Raw genomic sequence first — 26,612 nt, forward strand, 5'->3', positions numbered from 1 at the left:
ATCGGCAAAGTTCTACGGCGAATCGAGTTACATCCGGCGGAGGTGATCCTGGTTGCGCCAGAGTGGCCAAGGCGCCCGTGGTTCGCGGACCTCGTTCAGCTGGCGGCGGAGCCTCCGCTTCGATTTCACGGAGCCGCGACCCTCCTTCGTCAGGGACCCGTCTGTTTGGAGGATGCGGATCACTTTTGTCTCGCGGCTTGGCTTTTGAAAGGGCGTGCTTGAGGACGAAGGGGTACTCCGAGGCGGTCATAACTACGTTATTGCGCGCTAGAAAGCAGTCCACGTCCTTAACCTATATGCAGGTTTGGACGGTTTTTGAGGACTGGTGCAGTGCTCATAGCATGGATCCTATCCGGCCCTCTGTGCCGGCGGTCCTCGCCTTCCTCCAGGAGGGCCTCTCGAAGGGGCTGTCCTGGGGTACCCTAAAGGTCCAGATAGCTGCCCTGGGTTCCCTTAGAGGTAAGGTCCGCGGAGTGTCCTTGGCTTGCCATCCGGATGTGCGGCGTTTTCTTCGTGGGGCCAAGCATTTACGGCCTCCCGTGCGGAGCCCTTGTCCATCCTGGAATTTAAACTGTGTACTCGCAGCCCTATGTGGAGCTCCATTTGAGCCAATCAAGAGGGCGACTCTTAAGGATCTTACTTTGAAGACCGTGTTCCTGGTGGCAATTACGTCCGCTCGTCGTGTCTCGGAATTGCAGGCCCTGTCCTGCAGGGAGCCGTTTTTGCGGTTCTCGGAGGCTGGTGTCTCTCTACGAACGGTTCCGTCCTTTTTGCCCAAGGTGGTGTCCGCTTTTCATCTAAATCAGACGGTGGACCTTCCGGGGTTTTCCAACATGGCTCCGGGGGACGCAGGGTCGAAAGAGTTGAGGCGGCTTGATGTTCGTAGGATCTTGCTTCGTTACCTAGAAGTTACGAATCCCTTCCGGGTCTCCGACCACCTGTTTGTCCTTTGCTCCGGGTCTCGCAGGGGGGCCGCGGCGTCGCGGGCCACGATTGCGCGTTGGCTCAAGGAGGCCATCGGGTCAGCGTATCTTCTGCAGGGTAAGGTGGCGCCTACTGGGCTTCGAGCTCATTCGACGCGGGCGCAGGCTACCTCCTGGGCTGAGGTTTCCCAGGTGTCCACGCAGGAGATCTGTAGAGCGGCGACGTGGAAGTCGTTGCATACTTTTACTAAGCATTACAGACTTGATGTCCAGGCGGCAGAGTCTCAGGGGTTTGGAGCGAGTGTTCTCCAAGCAGGACTCTCTGCTTCCCACCCTCGATGAGTAGCTCTGGTACATCCCAGGTGTCTGGACTGATCCGGGTACGTACAGGGAAAGGAAAATTAGTTCTTACCTGATAATTTTCGTTCCTGTAGTACCACGGATCAGTCCAGGCTCCCGCCCGTCTGTATGTTTGTTTTCTGAAGGATTGAGGGAGAGTCTGCTCGGCTGACTAGAGTTCTCCTTTATTTATCTTGCGCAGTTTTTGCGGTGGTTTTTGTTTTGAGACTGGGCCGTTGTTGGTTTCTAGTTCTGATGTTTCTTCGATTCTAGCCGGAGGTGCTCTGGTGAATCGAATTCCGTTATGTTATTTCTAGTTAGTTAGTCTGGCATGTTCTTGCTTTGACATTACGTAAGACTGAGGGGCTGTGGGTGGCACCTTACTATATGTAGGGAGCCCGTCGAGTTTTGCTCGGTCTCCACCTGCTGGTGCGGAGTCACAACCCAAGTGTCTGGACTGATCCGTGGTACTACAGGAACGAAAATTATCAGGTAAGAACTAATTTTCCTTTCCTGAATGCCCACTTACAGTACTTTATGCCGTTAGAGCACTTGCAATACTTTCTGACTCTTAATTGGGGAACCAAGACCGCCCACATTCCAAGAGATACAACATAAACTGTCTATGGTAAGCATTTTTTCACAAAGACTTGAAAAATCAGATACCAGCCCTCCGTCCCTTTGAACTGGTATTTGGACTTTAAATAGACCATAACAAACCAAAGAACATAGAACCTGATAAATATATGTCTCCCCTCCCAACTTTGTTGTAGTAATGATTGAGAAAATTGTGATTTGAGCCCCCTTCCTGCCAGCCTCCCCACTTATCCTTAGAACTCTGCAGTGAATAACCCCCCTCTCTGCAGAGCCGTCCTATGTATCGGGGAGTAAGATCTACTAAGGTGCGCTCGGGTACCACCACCCCCCAACCCGCAACAAACATATGCTCAACCTGCTCCCTGAAACATTTAGATAGTAAATACATTCAGATCCCCAAAATGAGAATCAAACAATGGTGGGAGGAAGGCAAAACGATAACCGGCATGGTTTAAAAGTGAGGTGAAAAAGGCTATTTTAGCCAAAGAAATGCTTCAAAAATTGGAAGAAGGATCCATCTGAAGAAAATAGGAAAAAGTATAAGCATTGTCAAGTTAAGTGTAAAACACTGATAAGGCAGGTTAAGAGAGAATTTGAAATGAGGTTGGCCGTAGAGGCAAAAACTCATAATAAAAACTTTTTAAAATATACCCAAAGCGAGAAACCTGTGAAGGAGTTGGTTGGACCATTAGATGACCAAGGGGTTAAAGGGGCTCTTAGGGGGAAGATAAGGCCATTGTAGAAAGACTAAATGAATTCTTTGCTTCTGTGTTTACTAATGAGGATTTTAGGGAGATACCTGTTCCAGAGATTGTTTTCAAGGGTGATGATTCAGATGAACTGAATCAAATCACTGTGAACCTGGAAGATGTAGTAGGCCAGATTGACAAGCTAAAGAGTAGCAAATCTCTTGGACCGAGATGGTATACACCCCAGGGTTCTGAAGGAACTAAAAAAATGAAATTTCAGATCTATTAGTTAAAATTGGTAACCTGTCATTAAAATCATCCATTGTACCTGAAGACTGGAGGGTGGCCAATGTAACCCCAATATTTAAAAAGGACTCCAGGGGCAATCCAGGAAACTATAGATCAGTGAGCCTGACTTTAGTGCTGAGAAAAATAGTGGAAACTATTTTAAAGATCCAAATCACAGAGTATATGGAAAGACCTGGTTTTATGGAACACAATCAGCATGGATTTACCCAAGTCAAGTCTTGCCTCACAAATCTGCTTTATTTTTTGAAGGGTTTAATAAACATGTGGGTAAAGGTGAGCCAGTAGATGTAGTGTATTTGGATTTTCAGAAGGCGTTTGACCCTGTAAGCTGCCAAGCCATCATTGTGGCTGGAATGCCACCACACTCTGACCTCTTTGCTCTCCTGGCCAGAGGCCCTAAGCACGCACCCCAAACTTTGTAGGCCATGCAGCGGGAAAACCTGACTGGGGTGCCTTCTGATGATGTCATGCGGTGGGGTATTTAAACCCTCGTCGTGCTCCTCTCCTTGCCTCAGCGACAGTGTTAGCCCAGGACATGACCCTCCCCCTAAGAATTTGGTTGGACCTCGGTGGGCTTAAGAAGGTGTTGCTGGGAAAAGCTAAGTGTTCAGGCAATTTAATGGCTGAGGGTTGCATGGTGAAGCTGGACTCTGACTTGGAGTACTGGTGAAGCAACCTAGCATAATCGGACCCAAACAAAACATTCACAGAGAGTAATGGACTCTTGGACTGCGTTCAGTACTGATTGTAATTAAACCTCTCTCCTGCAAAGCAGGTCCTTTCTGGCAGGTTAATCAAGGGACCTAGGAGGCAGAATGATTGGGCAGCGGCCATGCAAGCATTACTAACTAATTAGGAGGCCGATGCAATACAGTGCGCTCACCTGCATTCGGATGTGGGTTAAATAGGCGCTAATCCACCCCCTAATGCAATAGCGCCTATTTAACGCGCGTCTGCGGAGTGAATGCAATAGCGCTCATCACATGCAAATGCATGTGAATTGAGGTTATTACTCATTCACTCCGCATTAAAAAAAAAAAAAGTGTGTGTCTCAGAAGCACATTTTGCTCTAAAATATAAACGCCTGCCTGGAGCAGGCATTAATAGCTGAGCGCTTGTAAAAGAAGTACAGAAAAGCAGAAAAAACTGCTTTTTTGTACTTTTTTTTTTTTAACTTAAAAAAAAAATACCTCGGCAGGCCGCCGAGTTAAGAAGAGCGGCACTGATAAACTTGGCATAGGTTTTCATAACTGGCCGTCTGCCAGTATTGAAAATGGACGCTGAGTTTGGCGATGTCTAGATGCCGAGTTTACCGATGTCTGTTTTTGTGACCGGCCGTCGCAGCGGGGGTCGCTGACTTTTCAGCACCTGCTTTCTGCGCTTTTTATTGCATCGGCCCCTAGATTATTAAAGAGTCTTGTGTTTAGGCAGGGGAAAGTTATGTGCTGTAGAAAATGAAGTGGGGATCTTGTATCTTTTTCTACCCAAGACGATGGTGTCCAAAGGAGGAAGAACAAAACTATCTTAGCTAAGAAGAAATCTTGCAGGTGGTCTCATTCTATGACTGGCAGCTGGGATGCAGCTTTAGGAGTACGGACAGAATAGCTGGGCAGACTGGATGAGCTGGATGGTCTTTTTCTGCTGTCATTCATTAGGTTACTATGCATGCCTCTTATCATTAATAGGACAAGTAAATGCTACTAAAATGGAACCACTTGTTTTCTTGCATCTTTCCTTGAATATCACAGAACAATATTTCTCAGAAATAGAGAAACTATGTACCCATTTCTTTTGGATGGAAAAAAAATGAAAATAAAGCAAGACATTATACAATTAGCTACGAGAGACAGTACTCTGGGCCTTGCGAATATGAAAGATTAATTTTTTGGCACGGAGCAGCAGTTGCAACACTGAACACATTGCTGGACAGACTGACTAGATCATTTGCGTTTTTATCTGCCATCACTTTCTATGTTACTATGTGCATGAGTGAGAGATGATCTCATTATTAGTCTAAGAATGTTTAAAGTTGCTAACTCTGGACTCCTAAACGCCTTGTATTTTTTCTGATTCCCTTTCTGGCAGGAGTTCTGTCTCTTCGCTGTGGTGGGCCTAGTGTCTGACTTCTTCCTGCAGATGTTGTTCTTCACTACAGTGTTATCCATTGACATCCGACGTATGGAGGTAGGAGGTAGTGAGAAGTTGAGCCCTGCATGGAAACATAATGCAAGAAATAGTGAGATCTCTCAGCAGAGAGAAATGTAAGGTAGAGGTACTGTACAAGGACTCAGTGCAGAGAGGAGGAGAAGGTAAGCAAGACATAAGAACATGCCATACTGGGTCAGACCAAGGGTCCATCAAGCCCAGCATCCTGTTTCCAACAGTGGCCAATCCAGGCCATAAGAATCTGACAAGTACCCAAAAACTAAGTCTATTCCATGTTACCGTTGTTAGTAATAGCGGTGGTTATTATCTAAGTCAACTTAATTAATACCAGGTAATGGACTTCTCCTCCAAGAACTTATCCAATCCTTTTTTAAACACAGCTATACTAACTGCACTAACCACATCCTCTGGCAACAAATTCCAGAGTTTAATTGTGCGTTGAGTGAAAAAGAACTTTCTCCGATTAGTTTTAAATGTGCCACATTCTAACTTCATGGAGTGCCCGCTATTCTTTCTATTATCCGAAAGAATAAAAAACCGATTCACATCTACCCGTTCTAGACCTCTCATGATTTTAAACACCTTTTTCATATCCCCCCTCAGCCATCTCTTCTCCAAGCTGAAAAGTCCTAACCACTTTAGTCTTTCCTCATAGGGGAGCTGTTCCATTCCCCTTATCATTTTGGTCGCCCTTCTCTGTACCTTCTCCATCGCAATTATATCTTTTTTGAGATGCGGCGACCAGAATTGTACACATTATTCAAGGTGTGGTCTCACCATGGAGCGATACAGAGGCATTATGACATTTTCCATTTTATTCACCATTCCCTTTCTAATAATTCCCAATATTCTGTTTGCTTTTTTGACTGCCGCAGCCCACTGAACCGACGATTTCAATGTGTTATCCACTATGACGCCTAGATCTTTCTTGGGTAGTAGCACCTAATATGGAACCTAACATTGTGTAATTATAGTATGGGTTATTTTTCCCTATATGCATCACCTTGCACTTGTCCGCATTAAATTTCATCTGCCACTTTGATGCCCAATTTTCCAGCCTCACAAGGTCTTCCTGCAATTTATCACTATCTGCTTGTGATTTAGCTACTCTGAACAATTTTGTATCATCTGCAAATTCCCTGTACGTACCTGGATCAGTCCAGACAGTGGGTTATGTCCCCAATCCAGCAGATGGAGTCAGTCAAAGCTTCGAGGGGGCGTCACCATGAGTGCTACTACCCCCTCTGCAGGAGTTCAGTATCTTCTGACTCCAGCAGATGCGAGTAGGGAATCCGGGTTGCTCCCGATTACCTTAGGCATTTCTTGTATTTCTTTTCTGGTTTTCTTCTCTCTGCCTACTTCTTTTTGGATCAAGTTTGTTTGAAAAAAAAAAAAAAGTGTAAAGTGAGTTAGAGGGTTCTAATTGGGAGGCGTGGCTTCCCTCAGTGTTTGTCTGATCTCTCCTTCTTCTCTCGTTGCGAGCGGGGTAAGTGCAGTGTTGTTTTGTTTTCTTTCCCTGCAGTTTGTCTTTGACGGAGGGTCTCGCGGAGGCCAGTAGGACCGGCCTCTCCGCGTTCTCTCCCTTGCCTGCGGCCATTTTCGCGGCTCCTCGTGGGCTGCGGAGGCAGGCAGGGAGGTCGTCGTTGGCGGGTCGCGCGGCCAGGAAGGCCCCCCCGCGGTGCCGTTTCGTTTTCGGCGGGTCATGCAGGCCGTCCGGGCCCCCCCGCAGCGGCGCTCCCGTTCTTGGCCCCCCCCCCGAGGTTCTGCCGGGTTGTTTTTTTTATACCTGCCGGGACTGTTTCCTTGACAGCTCTGATGCCGCGGCCAGTGCGCTGCTCTGCTTGCGGCGAGCCGGGCTTGCGGATTTCGAGGGAGGGCATCTGTGCGAGGTGTCTCCCCGGGGGGGAAGGCACCTCGCGGCCCCTCATCGATTTCCCTCGTTTAACAGGCTTGCCCGGGCGGCGGGGGCCGGCCCCTCCCCCATTCCTGGCGGGAACGGCGGCCATCTTACATACTGCGCGCCCTGAAGGGGAACAGGCAGCGCTTGGGGCCGGGGATGCTGGGGAATCTCCTCCACTCTTACTTCCGGAATCGGACCCGGAGACAGTCCCGCAGGGGCAGGGTTCCCCGGGGCCCCTCCCCTCGGAGCCCCCCTCGGGTAGACCGGGGTATTCCCCAGAGTTTATCCTTTTGCTGCACACTGCATATCTGCAGAGCCTTGAGGCTCCCACGGGACCTCCTCCAAACAAGATACCGCGGCCCTCGCTACCTTCCCCGGCCCCCCCCGCTCCGGCGGGTGTGGGGGCCCCCCTACCTCCCGCTCGCGCCCGGCTCCCGGTGGGCTCGGGGGCTGCGGGCACAGGACCAGGTTCTCCTGGATCGGACCCGGCGGATCCGGGTCAAGGGGACTCCACTTCAGAGGGTGATGATCTGCACACGCTGCGTCTGTTCCAGCGGGAAGAGCTGGATGACCTACTTCCACAAGTTATTAAGGAGTTGGACCTCGATCCACCGCCGGAGCCGCCCGCGCCCGTAGCGCCCGCTGTGGTCACTTCCTCAAAGAAGGGGGATCCGGTCTTGGCAGCCCGGAGGCCGAGGGCTCGGGCTTTTCCCATTCACGAGTCTTTCCTTCAGCTTCTCACCGGGGAGTGGGATGCCCCGGAAGCTTCCTTTAAGGGCAGCCGGACCATGGAAAGGCTTTACCCGCTGCCGGAAGATTTTCTCGATCTCATCAAGGTACCTAAAGTGGACTCCGCGGTGACAGCGGTCACGAAGAGGACGACCATCCCAGTGACGGGGGGAGCGGCCTTAAGAGACGCGCAAGATCGCAAGTTGGAAGTCTTCCTCAAGCGGGTCTTCGAGGTCTCCGCGGTAGGGTTGTGGGCGGTGATGTGTAGTTCGCTGGCACAGCGGGCCAGCCTTCTCTGGGTGCAACAGCTGCTCACCTCTCAGGTCCTACCGGCCGGGGAGGCCGCCCAGGCGGATAGACTGGAAGCTGCGGTTGCGTATGGGGCTGACGCCTCCTATGACCTGTTTCGGGTCCTCGCCCGCTCCATGGCCTCGGTGGTAGCGGCACGCCGCCTCCTATGGCTCCGCAACTGGGCGGCGGACACGTCCTCCAAGTCGAGTCTGGGCTCCCTGCCATTCAGGGGCAAGTTTCTGTTCGGGGAGGATTTGGATCAAATCATCAAGTCGCTGGGGGAAAACGCGGTTCATCGCCTGCCGGAAGACAGGTATCGCTCCACCAGGGCGTTCTCGTCCTCTCTGACCAGAGCCAGGGCGCAACGGCGCTACCGGAACTACAGACCGGCGGCAGCCAGGCCCTCTGCTCCCAGGTCTCAGCCCTGGTCTCGCTCCTTTCGCGGGCGCCGCCCCGTGCGTCCCGCTCCCGCAGCTGGACAACCCTCTCCCAAGTCCTCGCAATGATGTTCAGCTCGCCCACTCCGCCGTCCCCAGGATCGGGGGGCGGCTGGCGTTCTTCTACGAGGAGTGGGCGCGGATCACCATGGATCAGTGGGTCTTGGATACCATCGGACAAGGTTACGCGTTGGAGTTTGTCCGCGCTCCAAAGGGACGGTTCATATTCTCCCCTTGCGGCTCGGACACCAAGCGAAAGGTGGTGCAGTTGACCCTGGACAGACTTTGGGAGATAGGCGCCATTGCGCCCGTGCCCTTCGGAGAGGTGGGCTCGGGCCATTATTCCATCTACTTCGTGGTACCAAAGAAGGACGGATCCTACCGGCCCATTCTGGACTTGAAGGAAGTCAACAAATCACTCCGGGTGGTTCGGTTCCGCATGGAAACGCTGCGGTCCGTGATCGCGGCGGTGCATCGCGGGGAATTCCTGGCCTCCTTGGACCTGACGGAGGCCTACCTCCACATCCCCATTCGCCGGGAGCATCACTGTCTTCTACGGTTCAAGATCCTGGATCAACATTTCCAGTTTGTGGCTCTCCCGTTTGGGCTGGCAACGGCTCCGCGCACTTTCACCAAGATCATGGTGGTGGTAGCGGCTGCCTTGCGGAAGGAGGGGATTCTAGTTCATCCTTACCTGGACGATTGGCTCATCCGAGCGAAGTCTTTTCGGCATGGACAGGCGGCTGTGGCCAGAGTCATAGAGTTTCTGCAGTCCCTAGGATGGGTGGTGAACTTTTCCAAGAGCTCCCTGGTACCCTCGCAGCGCTTGGATTTCCTGGGGGCGACCTTCGACACCCGTCTGGGCGCGGTTTTTCTACGTCAGGACAAGGCGCAAGCCCTGCGGGAACACATACAACGGTTTTCTGCGTTATCGGTTCCCACCTCCTGGGACTATCTGCAGCTCCTCGGGGTGATGGGTTCCACCATCGACATGGTCCCTTGGGCATTTGCGCACCTCAGGCCTCTACAGAGAGCGCTTCTATCCCGTTGGAAGCCGCTTTCGCAGGACTACCAGGTGCTCCTCCCTCTGCCGCAGTTTGCCAGGAACAGTCTGACCTGGTGGATGAATCCGGAGAATTTGGCCCGCGGCATGTCTCTCGATCTGCCAAATTGGGTCGTGGTGACCACCGACGCCAGTCTCGTAGGATGGGGAGCGGTCTGTGACCGCAGCGCCACGCAAGGGACATGGTCCGCGGAGGAATCGAAGTGGTCCATCAATCTACTGGAGACCAGAGCGGTCAGATTAGCGCTCCAGCACTTCCTGCCACTCCTCCGGAACCGGGAGGTCAGGATTTTATCGGACAATGCGACGACGGTGGCCTATATCAACCGACAGGGCGGCACTCGCAGTCCGCAGGTCGCGCTCGAAGCAGAGATGCTGATGCAGTGGGGGGAGCGGCATCTGGCCCGCCTGGCGGCCTCGCACATCGCGGGCGTGGACAACGTACAGGCGGATTTCCTCAGCCGTCAGCTCTTGGATCCCGGGGAATGGTCCCTCTCCGACGAGGCGATGCAGCTGCTCGTTCGGCGGTGGGGACCCCCCCACCTCGATCTCATGGCGTCCGCACGAAACACCAAGGCTCCCCGGTTCTTCAGCCGCCGGAGAGAGCGAGGAGCGGAGGGCGTGGATGCTCTCGTACTCCCGTGGCCGGCCAACCTGCTTCTTTATGCGTTCCCGCCGTGGCCACTGGTGGGAAGACTACTCCGCCGCATAGAGGCCCACCAGGGACCGGTGATCTTCGTCGCTCCGGAGTGGCCAAGACGACCTTGGTTTGCGGACCTGCTCCAACTGGTGATCGACGGACCCATCCGTCTGGGACATCTCCCCCGCCTCCTTCACCAAGGCCCGGTATTTTTCGACCAGGCAGAACTCTTCTGTCTTGCGGCCTGGCTTTTGAGAGGCACCGCCTTCGGCGCCGGGGCTACCAGGAGGCGGTAGTGTCAACGCTGCTGCGTTCTCGAAAGACTTCGACGTCGGTAGCCTATGTGCGGGTCTGGAAGGTGTTCGAGCTGTGGTGTGCCGGACTGAACACGAGTCCCACTGAGGCTTCGGTTCCTCAGATCCTTCAGTTTCTGCAAGCAGGGGTGGACAAGGGGCTTGCCTACAACTCACTCCGGGTTCAGGTGGCCGCCCTTGGTTCGCTCCTGCGGGACGGGGGTTCCCTGCTACAACACCCGGATATTCTCCGTTTTCTCAAGGGTGTCAAACACATGCGACCGCCGGTGCAGAATCCTTGTCCCTCCTGGAGTCTCAACCTGGTGCTACGGGCCATGTCGGGACCTCCGTTTGAACCACTGCGGAATGCGACGATCAAGGATCTCACTCTCAAGGCGGTGTTTCTGGTGGCTATCTGCTCCGCTCGGCGCATCTCGGAGCTGCAGGCCCTGTCGTGCAGAGAGCCCTATCTCCGTTTCTCGGATTCCGGGGTTTCGATTCGCACTGTTCCCTCCTTTCTCCCGAAGGTGGTGTCCGCGTTCCATGTGAATCAGACGGTGGAGCTTCCTTCCTTCTCCTCTTCGGAGCCAGGGTCTCTCCGGCTTCTGGACGTCAAGCGCACCCTGCGCCTCTATCTGGAGGCTACGAATGATTTCCGGACTTCTGACCATCTCTTCGTCCTCTGGTCCGGCCCTCGGAAGGGAGCTCAGGCCTCGAAGACGACCATTGCCAGATGGTTGAAGGCTGGCATTGCCGCTTCCTACATTGGGGTGGGGCGGACTCCCCCGCCCGGTATTGTTGCGCATTCTACACGCTCTCAGGCGGCCTCTTGGGCGGAGACCCGCTCGGTCTCCTCTCAGGAAATCTGTAGAGCGGCCACCTGGAAATCGTTACACACGTTCTCCAGACACTATCGTCTTCACCTCGCTTCGTCGGTCTTTGGACACTTTGGTGAGCAGGTTCTACGAGCGGGTCTCGCAGGACCCCACCCGGTTTAGGGACGCTTGGGTACATCCCACTGTCTGGACTGATCCAGGTACGTACAGGGAAAAGAAAATTATTACTTACCTGCTAATTTTCGTTCCTGTAGTACCATGGATCAGTCCAGACGCCCACCGCATTTGGGTCCTACTCCTGCTCGACTTGTTTACCTCTACGGGACGGTAGTACTTTCTGTCTCTCACGATTTCTCAGTTTTTCACTGTTTGTCACAGTTCCGTTTTGGGGTTGACACGCTGACCTTTTGACCTCCCACCCGTTGGTGGGACGGGCACGGTTTTTGTTGCTTAGGTTATACGGCTGATTGTTGCCGTTCCTTAAACTTGATCCAATTTGGGGGTTCTTGGTTTACTCGGGCTTGGATATACTCGATACTGAACTCCTGCAGAGGGGGTAGTAGCACTCATGGTGACGCCCCCTCGAAGCTTTGACTGACTCCATCTGCTGGATTGGGGACATAACCCACTGTCTGGACTGATCCATGGTACTACAGGAACGAAAATTAGCAGGTAAGTAATAATTTTCTTTTTGATGATCTCATTTGTCGTATTTCTTTCCAGATCATTTATAAATATATTGAAAAGTAAGGGTCCCAATACAGATCCCTGAGGCACTCCACTGCCCACTCCCTTCCACTGAGAAAACTGTCAATTTAATCCTACTCTGTTTCCTGTCTTTTAGCTAGTTTGTAATCCACGAAAGGACATCGCCACCTATCCCATGACTTTTTATTTTTCCTAGAAGCCTCTCATGAGGAATTTTGTCAAATGCCTTCTGAAAATCCAAGTACACTACATCTACCGGTTCACCTTTATCCACCTGTTTATTAACTCCTTCAAAAGAGTGAAGCAGATTTGTGAGGCAAGACTTGCCTTGGGTAAAGCCATGCTGGCTTTGTTCCATTAAACCATGTCTTTCTATATGTTCTGTGATTTTGATGTTTAGAACACTTTCCACTATTTTCCCTGACACTGAAGTCAGGCTAACCGGTCTGTAGTTTCCCGGATCTCCCCTGGAGCCCTTTTTAAATATGGGGGTTATATTAGCTATCCTCCAGTCTTCAGGTACAATGGATGATTTTAATGATAGGTTACAAATTTTTACTAATAGGTCTGAAATTTCATTTTTTAGTTCCTTCAGAACTCTGGGGTGTATACCATCCGGTTCGGGTGATTTACTACTCTTAAGTTTGTCAATCAGGTCTACCACATCTTCTAGGTTCACCGTGATTTGGTTCAGTCCATCTGAATCATTACCCATGAAAACCTTCTCCGGTATGGGTACCTCCCCAACATCCTCTTCAGTAAACACCGAAGAAAAGAAATCATTTAATCTTTCTGTGATGGCCTTATCTTCTCTAAATGCCCCTTTAACCCCTCGATCATCTAACGGTCCAACTGACTCCCTCACAAGCTTTCTGCTTCGGATATATTTTTAAAAGTTTTTACTGTGAGTTTTTGCCTCTATGGCCAACTTCTTTTCAAATTCTCTCTTAGCCTGTCTTATGAATGTCTTACATTTAACTTGCCAACGTTTATGCATTATCCTATTTTATTCTGTTGGATCCTTCTTCCAATTTTTGAATGAAGATCTTTTGGCTAAAAGATCACCTCCCCTTTTAACCATGCCGGTAATAGTTTTGCCTTCTTTCCACCTTTCTTAATGTGTGGATTACACCTGGATTGTGCTTCTAGGATGGTATTTTTTAACAACTCTTACACACTTTTTACTTTTGTAGCTGCTCCTTTCAGGTTTTTTCTAACTATTTTTCTCATTTTATCAAAGTTTCCCTTTTGAAAGTTTAGCACGAGAGCCGTGGATTTGCTTACTGTCCCCCTTCCAGTCATTAAATCAAATTTGATCATATTATGAACACTATTGCCAAGCAGCCCCACCACCATTACTTCTCTCACCAAATCCTGTTCTCCACTGAGAATTAGATCTAAAATTGCTTCCCCTCTCGTTGGTTCCTGAACCAATTGCTCTATAAAGCTATCATTTATTCCATCCAGGAACTTTATCTCTCTAGCGTGTCCTGATGATACATTTACCCAGTCAATATTGGGGTAATTGAAGTCTCCCATTATTACCGCACTACCAATTTGGTTAGCTTCCCTAATTTCTCTTAGCATTTCAGTGTCAGTCTCACCATCTTGACAAGGGTAGACGGTAGTATACTCCTTTCACTATAGTCTTCCCCGACACACAAGGGATTTCTACCTATAAAGATTTAATTGTGTATGGATCCATCAAGATCGTAGGGAAGAGTAGGATGAGTGGGAGGCAGGTGAAGAAATAATAAGAGAAGAGGGGAATGAGATAATGTAAGAAGTCAGCATTTCTATGAGAGGAATGTGAGGGAAAGGAAAGAGGGTAAGAATTCAAGTTGGTGTGAGAGAAATGCAAGGATAGGCTTATGTTGCAACTAACATTGTACTAACTTCTGTGCTGTGTGCTCACATTTGCTCGGTAGAAGGATTTAATCTTTTGTGTCATTTTTTTTTCTATGTTCATTGACAGCTAGCAGATCTTAATAAACGGTTGCCAGCTGAAGCTTGTATGCCCCCATCAAAGCCAATCAGTCGGTCCCCAAGATATGAACGCCAACCAGCCATGCAACCTGCGACCCCACATACCATCACTCTGCAGCCCTCTTCCTTCAGGAACCTCCGTCTGCCCAAGAGGCTCCGAGTCATCTACTTCTTTGCCAGGACCCGACTAGCACAGAGAATTATCATGGTATAGTTATTCTTTTTCCTGCAGGATTTATCCTGTGGGATTGCTCCAATTACTCCTACTGTATGATTTTCCTGTGTATGCTTGCTGTTGGATTTGCCTTGTGGGCCTTTTGGTTTGTGCTATATTATTAAATGGTTAGTGTAAATGCTGTATCCAGGAGTATAGACCAATAGTTACCATTGTTCTTTTAGTGCATTGTCACAGTTATATAAAAAATGTATTTTAATCTGACATTTTGGTTCATAATAGAATCTTTTCTGTTATGAACTGAAATACTGGATGGATAAATAAATAATACTTATTAACTTTTTGAGTGCCTATTCAAATCCTCATTCTGTTTGCTAATTATATGCCTTTGGGGAAGCTCTTGGTAACGTTTAACTAGACGCATCTGTTTCGTTAATATTTATTTCCTGAATTATTTGTGATAAGTGCCTTAACTCCCCCCTTCTAGATTTTGTCCCAGTACATATCGCAGACCTCTCATCTACTAAAATGTGAGGATAAAAAATTTAAATTTAAAGTGATAGTGCTACAAAATAAAGTTTTCAGTAATTCACTTGGTCATTACAATCTCCTTTTAAGGCATGTTCCTCCGTAAATAGAGTGCCTGTTGTTCATGCTCAGTCTGTGTCTCTGTCAGTCCATACATATGAATCAGGAGCCATCTTTGTGTCAGACTGGCTCAAAATTTGGTAGAACAGTATGGTACTGAGGTGCCAACACTCCTGCCAAATTTCAGTCATATCAGTTCAGTGGAAGGTCCCCTGATGTGTCAGGAATGGGGAGGTTGTCGCTTAATTCGGAGGAGCAGAGAAACTGGAGCATGATGATGATAAAGCAAGATAACGCCCCTTCCCTCTGTAACACTGTAAGAGCGCACACTTCTGTTACTACATGGTGTATGGGTTTCATTTTCTTCATTCCTGGTAGCAGTATTAGTTTTAAAAATGTTTGAAAACTCCTTATCCACTTGGTGGCTCTTGAACACAACAAAAGTTCTAGCTTTGGAAGTAGCTTCTCTGACTTGTTATGCAGCAGGTTATGTGATTCATCACCTTAGGTCTACTGGGACACTGTTTGCAGAGAACAGACCTTTATTCCCCATAAATGCTGAACTGGTCAACCAGATTGGCCAGTTCACCATTTTCTGGCTAAAGTGTCTCTGGATAAGGTTTCTATGCAAGTACAAGGTTTCAGTCAGGCCCATGAAAGCCAAGTACTTCATTTCTGCCCTTCTTAACCCAGTGCAGCATGCAGTAAGATAGAAACAATACTACATAATGGAACCCAATAAATGCCAGGGATTAAAGACAATATTACATAAAATAAAAGAAACAACTTTTAATACAACTCAGTTTAGTCTGAAGCAGTTAAATAGCCAGCCACTTCAATTAAAAATAAAACAGAACCAGCACTGCTAGATAACCCCAGTATCATACTGATATCAATAGACCTAGAAAAACGATAAAGAGCAGAGCCATGTTTTCAAGTTTTTTTCTAAAAAGAATAAGATTGAGTAAGATACGAACTTCCTTCAGAAGTGAATTCCAAAGGCAACCTGCTTGCCTTTTAACTGTTGATGTTGGACCATTTTATAAGGTTTGAATTTTCCCTTGTTGGCCTAGTTTCTGAAAAAAGAAAGTGACCTTATAAGATTCATCATTTCTATGTGCCTGTCTCTTTAACTCCCTGTAAGTATGAACTTTCCAGTATCCTTAGAATCGTTCATTCAATTTTATTTACATTTCTGCCACTGATTTTTTTTAAGCACGTTTAATTCTCCCACTTTGGCAGTGGGTTATTACATCATCATGTCCTCATTTGGGTCAAGTGGCAGGGCACACACCCATCATATTTTACAGGTTCTCAGTATCAGCCAAGAAAGAACCATCTCCAACTCATGCTTCAGACCCTAAGCTTAGATCTTATCCAAAAAGAGGCCAGAATAGTAGAGCATACAGTATGCTAAAAGAAATCTCTCGCTCTTCGTTTTGCCTTCCTTACCTGTCTTGGGAATCTTGAAAAAGCAGAGATGTGGACAAAATGTATAACTTAAGAGTCAAGAAATCCTTTGAATCTTGGCTCTTCCTGACTTTGTTTCCCCCTTCCTGTGCCTCAGTTGATTCAGATATAATTGAATACTGCAATCCTGGTTATTCTGATTATAATCTACTTTGATATCTACTGTGGACATAATGGAAACATTTAGCTAATATGCCCACTGCCTCTTGCTTTAATAGCAGTTGAATCTTTCAGCTGCAGGCTGCGAGGAAGTTTATGCACAATATGTTTTAAATTAAAAGCAAAGAGATATGTGAATATTTAATGATGCACAGTTTCCTTCTTTGGTACAGAAATGAGTATGTTGTTATTACTAACAAATGAGAAGGCAGCTTTTAAAATGCTTAATGATATCATAATGTGCTCTGACATTCCTGAAATTTAAACTGAACCAGACAAACCTGTTTCTCAGTGGATAAGCAGGACATTATCAGCCACACAAGTGGGTGATATCATCCAAGGGTGCTGAGTATGAAGAAGCTCTCTCAGAGCTCAGAAAGACCAAGATGATCGTATCGAGCATGCCCAGGGATTCCCCGCAGCCATGCTAGCCTCCTCAGTCTTTTTTTTTTCAAGTGAAAAATCATGAAATTTGCTCTTTTCACCACTTATTGTTTGCTTTATTTTCAGTTTACAGTGTTGCTTGTTTTTCTTTTCTTCTTTTCCTTTCAGGGGTTTTTTTGTTTCGTTTGTTTTTGCAAATCTTCAAAAAGAAAAAGTTTTTATTATAGAAGGTTTTCTTAAATTCCAAAAACTGAGTTTAATTTGGCATGGTCTCTTTTCAACATGGCTGACAGAAAACAGGGTTTCAAAGGGTGCCCTAAATGTTATTTTAAGATGTCTATCCTATGCTTTCATAACTGCCACTTGCACTACACAGGACCATTATATGATATATTGAATTGTGCTACCTGTGGCCATATGTCTCCTAGGGCCATAAAATAGAGTTTAAGCTTATTTAAACTCTCCTCAAACTTCAGCTGAAAAAAGAGAAAACCTACAAGCCCTACAATGTCACATTGACAAAGAATGGGTGATAAATTTGGATGGAGGAGATGTTAAGCTAGGTTCAGCCATAAAAAGATAAGAATTTGCCAGACTGGATCAGACTGAGGCTCCATCAAGCCCAGTATCCTGTTTCCAGCAGTGGCCAATTCAGATCACAAGTACCTTGCAAGATCTCATACAGTAAATAGATCCCATGCTGCTGTTGTGCAGTGATAAGTAGTGGCTATTTCTTAAGTCTATTTGGTTAATATTAGTTTATTGACTTCTTCTCCAGGTACTTGTCCAAACCTTTTTTAAACCCAGCTATGCTAACTACCTTAATTACATCCTCTGTGTACTATGAAAAATAATTTTCTCCAATTTGTTTTGAATGTGCTACTTAACTTCATGAAGTGCCCCTAATCTTTGTATTTTTTGAAAGAGTAAACAAATTCATTTACATTTACCTGTTCTATTCCACTCATAATTTTATACACTGCTATCATATCCCACATCAGCCGCCTCTTCTCCAAGCTGAACAGCCCCAACATCTTTACCCTTTTCTTGTTAGTGAGCTGTTCTATCCCCTTTATCATTTTGGTCGCCCTTTTCTGTACCTTTTCCAATATTGCTATAAATGTTTTGAGATATGGAGACCAGAACTACACACAGTACTCTAGGTGTGGCCTCACCATGGAGCGGCACAGAAGCATTATGACATTTGCCGTTTTATTTTCCATCTCACCTAATAATTCCTGACATTCTGTTTTCTTTTTTGACTGCTACCACAATCGAGGAATTCAAAGTATTGTCTACTATGACACCCAGGTCCTTTTCCTGGGCAGAAACTCCTAATATGGAACTTAACATTGTGTAATTTCAAAATGGGTTACTTTTCCCCATGTGCATTGCTTTGCACTTGATCACATTAAATTTTATCTGCCATTTAAATGCCCAGTCTTCCAGTTTTGCGTGGTCCTCCTGCAATTTTTCACAATCTGCTTGTGATTTAATTTAGAATAATTTTGGGAAAGAGTTTCTTTTCTTTAATAAAAGTATCATGAATACTAAGTTTGAGCCAGATTGTATCTGTGATTTGTGGAACAAATGGAATAGAGCTATAGATCTTAGTCTGGACGAACAAGATTGGATGAGAATCTGGAAATCAGTGTCTAAAATATCTGTCTCAGGAGGGACGACTTAATGGTCAGACTTATCCACAGGACATAAAGAACTATGTTTGTCTTTTCATCATTTGATATTGAGGCTTCTAATTTATCCTGATGGGGATGTGTGGGGATAGTGACAAAATTGCATGTGTGGTGGCTTTGCAGATTTGTAGCTACTTTTTGGGGAGATTTTGAAGGGGAAATTTTTAGGATGATTCATTTTTCCACTGATTAGTCACCCTTCTTAGGTTTGCTTAGATGTTGGGATTACTCCTCTATTTCTCATAAATTTAAGCCTTTAGTAAACCAATTTTGTGTGTCAGCCTGTTTTACCATAGCTCTTCCCTGGAAATATGTTCCTAAAATTGCACATTGGCGGTCAGTCTTGAGAAATAGCACTAATTGAAGTTATCACATTGTATGAAGGGACCGACATTTGAATGACTCTGGGCTCCTTATTTGAATTTTTATAATTTAAAACATTAGATATTTGGTCTCCTGCTCTTCTTGCCAGATTCTGTTAGTGTTTAATTTCCTTAAACTGGTTATGTCTTTACATAAGTTATTGTGAATGTAATTTATGCTGATGTAAAATTGATATTGTCATCCATCTGGGGACCAATGACCTTGCTAGAAACAGCATTCAAGCAGTACGAAGAGATTTCCAGGTGCTGGGGAAGCAGCTAGGGCACATGGTGAAGAACATTGCCTTTTCAGAAGTGTTACCAGTTCATGGGAAGGAAAGGCAAAGCCATATAGACAACTTTAATATGTGGCTCAAAACACATATAAAGAAGAAAGTTTTAGATATATAGGGGGCTGGGGCCATATATGGAATAGTAAACAGCACCTTGAATACTGTGTACAATTCTGGTCACCGCATCTCAAGGGGGATATAGTTGTGATGGAGAAGGTACAGAGAAGGGCGACCAAAATGAAAAAGGGGATGGAACAGCTTCCCTATGAGGAAAGGCTGAAGAGGTTAGGGCTGTTCAGCTTGGAGAAGAGACTGCTGAGGGGGGGATATGATAGAGGTCTTTAAGATCATAAGAGGTCTTGAACGAGTAGATTTGAATCGGTTATTTACACTTTCGGATAATAGAAGGACTAGGGGGCATTCCATGAATTAGCAAGTAGCACATCTAAAACTAATCGGAGAAAGTTCTTTTTCACGCAACGCACAATTAAACTCTGGAATTTGTTGCCAGAGGATGTGGTTAGTGCAGTTAGTGTAGCTGTGTTTAAAAAAGGATGGATAAGTTCTTGGAAGAGAAGTTCATTACCTGCTATTAATTAAGTTGACTAAGAAAATAGCCATTGCTATTGCTAGCAACAGTAACATGGAATAGACTTAGTTTTTGGGTACTTGCCAGGTTCTTGTGGCCTGGATTGGCCACTGTTGGAAACAGGATGCTGGGCTTGATGGACCCTTGGTCTGACCCAGTATGGCATGTTCTTATGTTCTTATATGGTAAAGATGGCCTACATCTCTCTGTGGCAGGAAAAAGGATCCTAAGTGACACATTCTGGTCATGTCATCAGGCGTTTAAATTAGAGGATGGGGATGGCAGAAGGAGGAAAATGGAATTGGAATGTCACTCCTGACAAATAGAGGAAGTGGATATAGAAATTACTATTAGCTGATTTATTTTGTTATACTTCTAAGCAAAAGGGCCAAAAACAAAAGCCAAGAAAAGCAGCAAGCCAAAGAGAATAGCTGGAAAGCTATAAGCACAAATGCTTGTAGTCTGGATAATAAATTCCAGATCTGCAGGCCTTAATGGTGGAGGCAAACTTAGATATTGACATGGTTCAGTTTGTCTCACGATTGGGATAGACCCAATTGACCTATTGAGAAAGGATTGAGATGACAGAAAAGAGGAAGGAGTAGCTCTCTATGTCAAGAACAATATCCAAACATTTGAAAAACAGAGTATTTAGGGAAAAGAGGAAGCAATGTGGGCTATATTGATAGCCCGTCTGTCTAGATTGATGTAGTCTACAGGCCTCTGACTCAGAGGAACTGGATAGAGATGTGACCAAAGGTATCTGAAAGGCAAGATGTTGTTTGTCAGTGATTTTAATCTGCCAGATGTGGATTGGAATATTTCTTCAGAATCTTCAAGATGTAGAGAAATTGTGGGTGCCTTTCAAGAGGCTTTGCTTAGACAAATGGTGATTGAACCCATGAGGGGAGAAGTGATATTGGACCTGGTACTCACAAATGGAGACAGTATCTCTGTTAAATGGGTCGCCACCTAAGAAACAGTGATCATTAGATGGTATGGTTAGATATAACAGCCAAAAACGGAAAGAAGTTGTATGAAGATCAAGGTCTTAGATTTTAAAAATATGGGAACATAAAATGGGAACTTGAAGGCTGAGAGAATATGGGTGAAGTGGAACAAATGTGGACCAGATTGAAAGGAGCTATAATAACAGCAACAAATCTTTACGTAAGAAAAGTAAGATGAAAAGGAAACAGATATGGTTCTCCAAGGAGGTGGCTAAAAAAATAAAGGCAAAATGATTAGTATTCAGAAAGTGCAAAGGAACTCAGGGAAGACGGGGAAAAATATGAAATGGAAAGAGACAAAGAAAGAATTAAGGATAGCAAAAGCTTAAGTGAAAGAGAATCGCCAAAGAGGTAAAGCAAGGTGACAAAATATTTTTTAGATATATCAGAGAAAGGAGGAAAGTCAGAGGTGGTGTATAAGATTAAAAGAAGACAAGAGTCAGTCACTGTGTGGAGAAAGATGAGGAAAAAGCAGAAATATTAAACGAATACTTCAGTTCACAAAAGAAGACTCTGGAGGAGGACTATTGCTGATTGGCACGTATGCGGATGGCAGTGGGGTAAATGCAGCCCCATTTACAGAAGAGTGTTGGGGTGGGACTAGCAGAACTGAAAGTGAGCAACGCCATGGAACATAATGAGATACATTCCAGGATAGTAAAGGAGCTCAGAGAGTTGCTAGTGGTTCTACTAAAATACTTTCTCATTAGATTTCTGGAAACAGGTATGATGCACAAGATTGGAGAAGGGCGGTGGTGGTTCCGTGTCACAAAAGTGGGAGCAAAGAGGCTGAAAACTACATGCTGGTTAGCCCTACCTCGGTGGTAGAAAAATGAATGGAGACGCTGCTGAAGGAAAGGATAGTCAACTATCTACAATCCAATGGGTTGCAAGATCCAAGGCAAGATGGTTTTACCAAAGATCATGTCCAACAAATCCAATTGACTTTTTTGATTGGGCGACTAGAGAATTAAATTAAGTGCGAGAACTTGATTTGATTTATCTGGATTTCAGCATAGTTTTTTTACACTGTTCCACATAGAAGGCTCATAAAATGAGAAGCTTGGGAGTGGGCACCAAGGTGATCTGGTTGACTGCCAGACAACAGTAACTGGTGGTAAATGGAATCTGCTCTGAAGAGATAAGAGTGGTAAGTGGATTGCCTCAATCATTCCTGGGGCTGATCTTGTTCAATATCTTTGTGAGCAACATAGCAGATGTTGCTAATCTGTTGCAAGGAGTAGCAATCTGTTAGTAAAAGCTCTGTTGTTAAAGCTGGGAATTAGCAATCTGTTATAGAGCTCTGTTGTTAAAGCTGAGAGATAGCAATCTGTTATTAACGGAGTTGCTGGATAAAGCAATCTGTATTATTTAGAATAGTTGTGGGTGGATCCTTGGACCAGTGGCAGGTGACCACGCCCTCGGGGGAGATCCTGAGAGGGACCACTGGTCAGGCTTAGTATAGGAGACAGACACACACTAGTTCTTTTATTAGACAATATATTAAACCACCAGAGGTGGCAGTAGTGAGCTGGAAGCGCCCGGCTGGGCTGTAGTCCCTCAGGTATTGGAACAGCGATCCCAGGGTGGCTGAGCTGTAGAGAAACTAAGAAAGTGAGTAGGCAATACATGCAAAGTTCAGGAACAAGTCCTTGATGGTAACACTCACACCATAGTCTCTTGAGGCAGCCCAGGAGTTGGTATGCATTAGGCCCTGGAGGAGCGAGTACCTGGTTCCAGGGAAAGCTCTGAGAGATAGATGGAAACTCACTGATGTTATAAGCAACAAAGACTTCTTAGTAAGCAGTATGTTAAACCACCAGAGGTGGCAGTAGTGAGCTGGAAGCGCCCGGCTGGGCTGTAGTCCCTCAGGTACTGGAACAGCGATCCCAAGGTGGCTGAGCACGTCGAGGGCTCCCCGCAGGCGAGACAGCAATTGGATCGCGGCACAGCCGAGGCAGAGGAGCCGCGATCTGAAGAGAAATCAGCTGTTATAGATAAGATTCGCTGTCGGGAGGAGTGAAGGCAGAGGAATGAACCCTGCACGCTCCTCTGTCAGTGAGACTGTGGCTGCCGCTGAGAAATCAAGAAAAATGCCCAGAAGTAGCAAACAAACCGGCTTGGGGCTTTTCACCTTCTTTTTTTTTTTTTTTTTTCTATCTCAGCAAACTAAAGACAGGGGAATTGGCATCCCTGAGGGCCCTGCCGGGTAAGCAGGGTCCCGAGCCAAAAGCAGCCAGACAGGGGCAAGTGACTGGACCACCAGTTTCACCCCACAACAGAACCACCGGGAAAAGGGGGCTTAGGCTATGGAATACACAAGGGGCCAAGCCCCCCTAAGCCCTGCAAGAGCGAGGAGACAGAGCTGTCTCCTGAGAGAAAAATTCATCAGAGCCAATAACCGCTTTAATTTAAAAATCTTTATAGAAGTACTTGCTTGATCCTGACAAGGAATTGAAACCCAACTGGGAAAGGTAGAAAAGGCTAGCTATCCCAGATCAGGGAACCGCAAGGTGAGCTGTACCATCTGCTGGAGACAGACAAATACTGAAGGGCTGCAGGGTAGGCTCTGTCCTGACATAGGATACCCTTTTCAGTTTTGGTCTGTCTCCATCTGCTGGGCAGGAGGCTCAACCCACGGTCCGGACTGATCCGTGGTACTACAGGAACGAAAATTAACAGGTAAGAACTAATTTTCCTATAGGAAAGCTAGAGGAGTAGTCTGAAGCTTGGCAGCTGGGATTCCATGCCAAGAAGTGCAGAGTCGTGCATTTGGGGTGCGGACTGGGAAGGAGACATTGCAGTGATAGTGTCAGATGATCTGAAACAGCAAAGCAATGCGACAAGGCAGTGGCTAAGGCCAGAGGGAAGCTGGGCTGCATAGAGAGTGGCATAATCAGCAGGGAAAAAGAAATGATAATGCCCTTGCACAGGTCCCTGGTGAAGCCTCACCTGGAATACTGTATTCAGTTCTGGAGACCATATCTCAGAAAGGATAGAAACAGAATGGAAGCTGTCCAGAGAAAGCTGACCAAAGTGGTGAGGGGTCTGCACCGAAAGACTGTGTGATAAGATGAGATCGAAGGACCCTGAAGGAGAAGAGGGGCAGGGAAGAAATGATACAGACTTTTAAATACCTGAAGGGTATTAATGATGCCTGGGAATCTAGCCTTTTCCAGTGGAAAGAAAATTATAGAACTAGGGAACATAGTATGAAGCTCCAAGGGGGAAGACTCAGGAACAACAACCAGCTCCCTTTTCTGTGAAAGGGAGCTGGATGCCTGAATGGCCTTCAGGATTAGGTGATGGAGACAAAAACATTAATGAAATTCAAAAATGAGTGGAAAAGCATAGATATGATAGGAGGGTTGAGAGAGCAGGTGAAAGACCCAAGGGAAAGATGGTATTGGGTTGCTTTTGGGAATTTTATGTGCACATCTGCCAAAGTGGATGAATCTCTACTGGACAGACTGGATGGGTCATTTTAGTCTTAATCTGCCATTATTTACTTTGTAACTATGTTGTTAATTTCAGAGTAAAATAAAAGCACATCAAGTTAGGGCTACCACATCTTTCTCTGAGTCCTCCTTCGCTCTGCTCTGTAAAGGGGCCACTTGGGCTTCTAGTCATACCTTCACTGCTCACTATTGCCTAGAAAATGCAAGATAGCAAGTTCTTCAAATCTTGTATAACTAATGCCTTCAACTCTCCCACCAGCCTCTAATATCAAAAGTTGCAGCTTGTATGGCTGATTGTGTCCTGTTTGTCTATGGAGAAAGCAAAGTTGTTTACCTATAGCATATGTTCTCATAGACAGCAGGTCAAATCAGCCACCCAGTCTTATCCTCCTCCCTTTAGAGTTGAAGGTTAGCTTGTGATAAAGACTAAGGATACTCGCAAGGCAGCAGCTGTACAGGAAGCTGGTTTTTCTGATTTATTGGTACCATTTGATGGCATTTGATGGCATTACTCACTTGCGTGGCTTTGTCCTGCTGTCTACAGAGAACACCTGTTATAGATAAGCAACTTTGCATTCCCTATAAGAAGGAAAAGAAACCAGGCTTCTAAGCTTAGCATCATCAAGGGCACATTAAAAGTAATGAACCAGGGTTACTGGATACTCTGCTATCTTTGGCAAACATTTGAATAAGATTGGGTGAAGGGTTCAAAGGTTATTGGGGGTGGGGGAAAGGAAAAGATAAACACACAGATATTCTGATTTTATAAGGCCAGTTTCCTTGTCAGAAATTAGGATAAAAATTAACTTGTACTGTACCCCAAAATGTGAAGTTCATTACTGCTTTAGAATACGTTATTTGATTCCTGGAGAAGTTTCTGTGTCTCTCAGGTCCCTTCTGAAAAAGTAAACATCACTCTTACATAACAAAAGGCACAATCAGCATCATATCTAACCTTATATTAAGTATTTCTTTTTTTCCAGAGGCAAGGATGAATTGGTAAGTGTTTGCTTCCTAGATGGACAGCAGTGTTGCAGTACTCTCTCTAAGGTAACAGTGCAAAGTGCTTGTTGTGCCAATATAATTCTCTTTCCTGGTGTAAATGCAGGCTGGGACAGTGATTTGGATTGGAATCCTCGTTTACACAGACCCCGCTGGCCTTCGAACATATCTAACAGCGCAGGTCACAGAGCAGAGTCGCCTGGTGGATGCGGGAATGGCACCTTTGCCCTTGCCAGGCGTCCTTCCTGCAGGAGACACCCAGAGCGCATTCTCTGTTTTCCCACCTGGCACCTCCCAACCACTGGAAAATCAGTCGCAGCAAAGAGACCAGAAGGAGGCAATGGATTCTCTGAGGGACAGACTGGAGGCCCAACCCGGGGCATGGGGCGAGAGACCAGGGATCCAAGCCAGCGAGCAAACACGGGGCAACCTGTTGGAGCACAGCACCAAGGCAGAGGTGACCTGGGGAGCACAGGATGAAGAGATCTGGAGGAAGCTCTCCTTCCGACACTGGCCTTCTCTCTTCAGCTACTACAACATCACTCTAGCTAAAAAGTACGTTGAAATGAGGCGTCTGTTGCTCCGGCAGGGCCCCAACTGTGACATTCCCAGGAGAGCCGCTGCTTAAATTTGACCGTGTTTTCAATCCGCTAAATGCGTCCCTTTGTCTCCCTAGGTACATTAGCATCCTTCCAGTCATCCCGGTCACCCTGTACCTGAATCCACAGGAGGCCTTAGAAGCCAGGCACCCTCAGGAGGCTGAGCGTTACCATCCTTTCTTTCCCTCGCGTGACGAGTGGTCGGAGGAAGGCGGAGGGAAGCCTTCAGAGCGTGTGTCCAAACCTCAGGAACATGTGGATGTCACTTTGTACAAGTAATGCTCTCCCTTATAAAATGCAGTGCAACACAAAATATTTCCTTACTACTCTCAAGTGTTTTCTCCACTCCTTACATGTGCTGTTTTGTGTGGATTATGGCTTGAACAGGATTAGTCATAGGGGAAAGGAAGCCTCTAGCCTTAGAGTATTCATAGAGGCAGAAGGGAGTGGCAGGCATCACTAGCTTTACTCCAGTTGTGGGCAAAGAGAGGCCTTATTATTTTTAATAGCTTGATAAAAAACCATCTCTGCCCTTATAGATAGGACACATGGTAACCGGTACAAAAAGGGTTGTATTAGCAGAAGATGGAAACTTGTGAATAGTAGCACCAATTGTCAGGGATTCAACCCTGGACAATCACATCCACCTACAAAACTGTTTACCTATTCGTATTTAAATTTCCTAAGGTTTATAGCCTGATTGCTGCTCAGAAATTTTATATCCAGGCATGAGATAAGTAACTCTGAAAGGTAGATTTTTTTATTTTTTTTTTTTAAAGATGACTGAATTATGAATGTATATGAAAGATACTCAAATGGATAGTAGCAAGGGTTGATTGGTGCTGTTGGTCACAAGTTTAAATTAACAAGCTACTATATGCTACCTGTCTGTCTATTCTTCCATCTCTTGGAATTTTCTCCAC

At 46.3% G+C, this 26,612-nt stretch overlaps 1 protein-coding gene across 1 annotated transcript in view; it reads left to right on the forward strand.

The window, feature by feature from the left end:
• SCAP (SREBF chaperone) overlaps positions 1–26,612 on the forward strand; it is a 248,292-nt gene that overhangs the window by 161,407 nt on the left and 60,273 nt on the right. The window contains exons 11-14 of the mRNA XM_029588196.1: positions 4,943–5,041; positions 13,896–14,114; positions 25,197–25,645; positions 25,767–25,964. Coding sequence (XP_029444056.1) covers positions 4,943–5,041; positions 13,896–14,114; positions 25,197–25,645; positions 25,767–25,964 — 965 coding nt within the window. The remainder of the gene's footprint in view (positions 1–4,942; positions 5,042–13,895; positions 14,115–25,196; positions 25,646–25,766; positions 25,965–26,612) is intronic.

Source organism: Rhinatrema bivittatum, chromosome 2 (assembly GCF_901001135.1).
Source record: "Rhinatrema bivittatum chromosome 2, aRhiBiv1.1, whole genome shotgun sequence".
NCBI lineage: Eukaryota > Metazoa > Chordata > Amphibia > Gymnophiona > Rhinatrematidae > Rhinatrema > Rhinatrema bivittatum.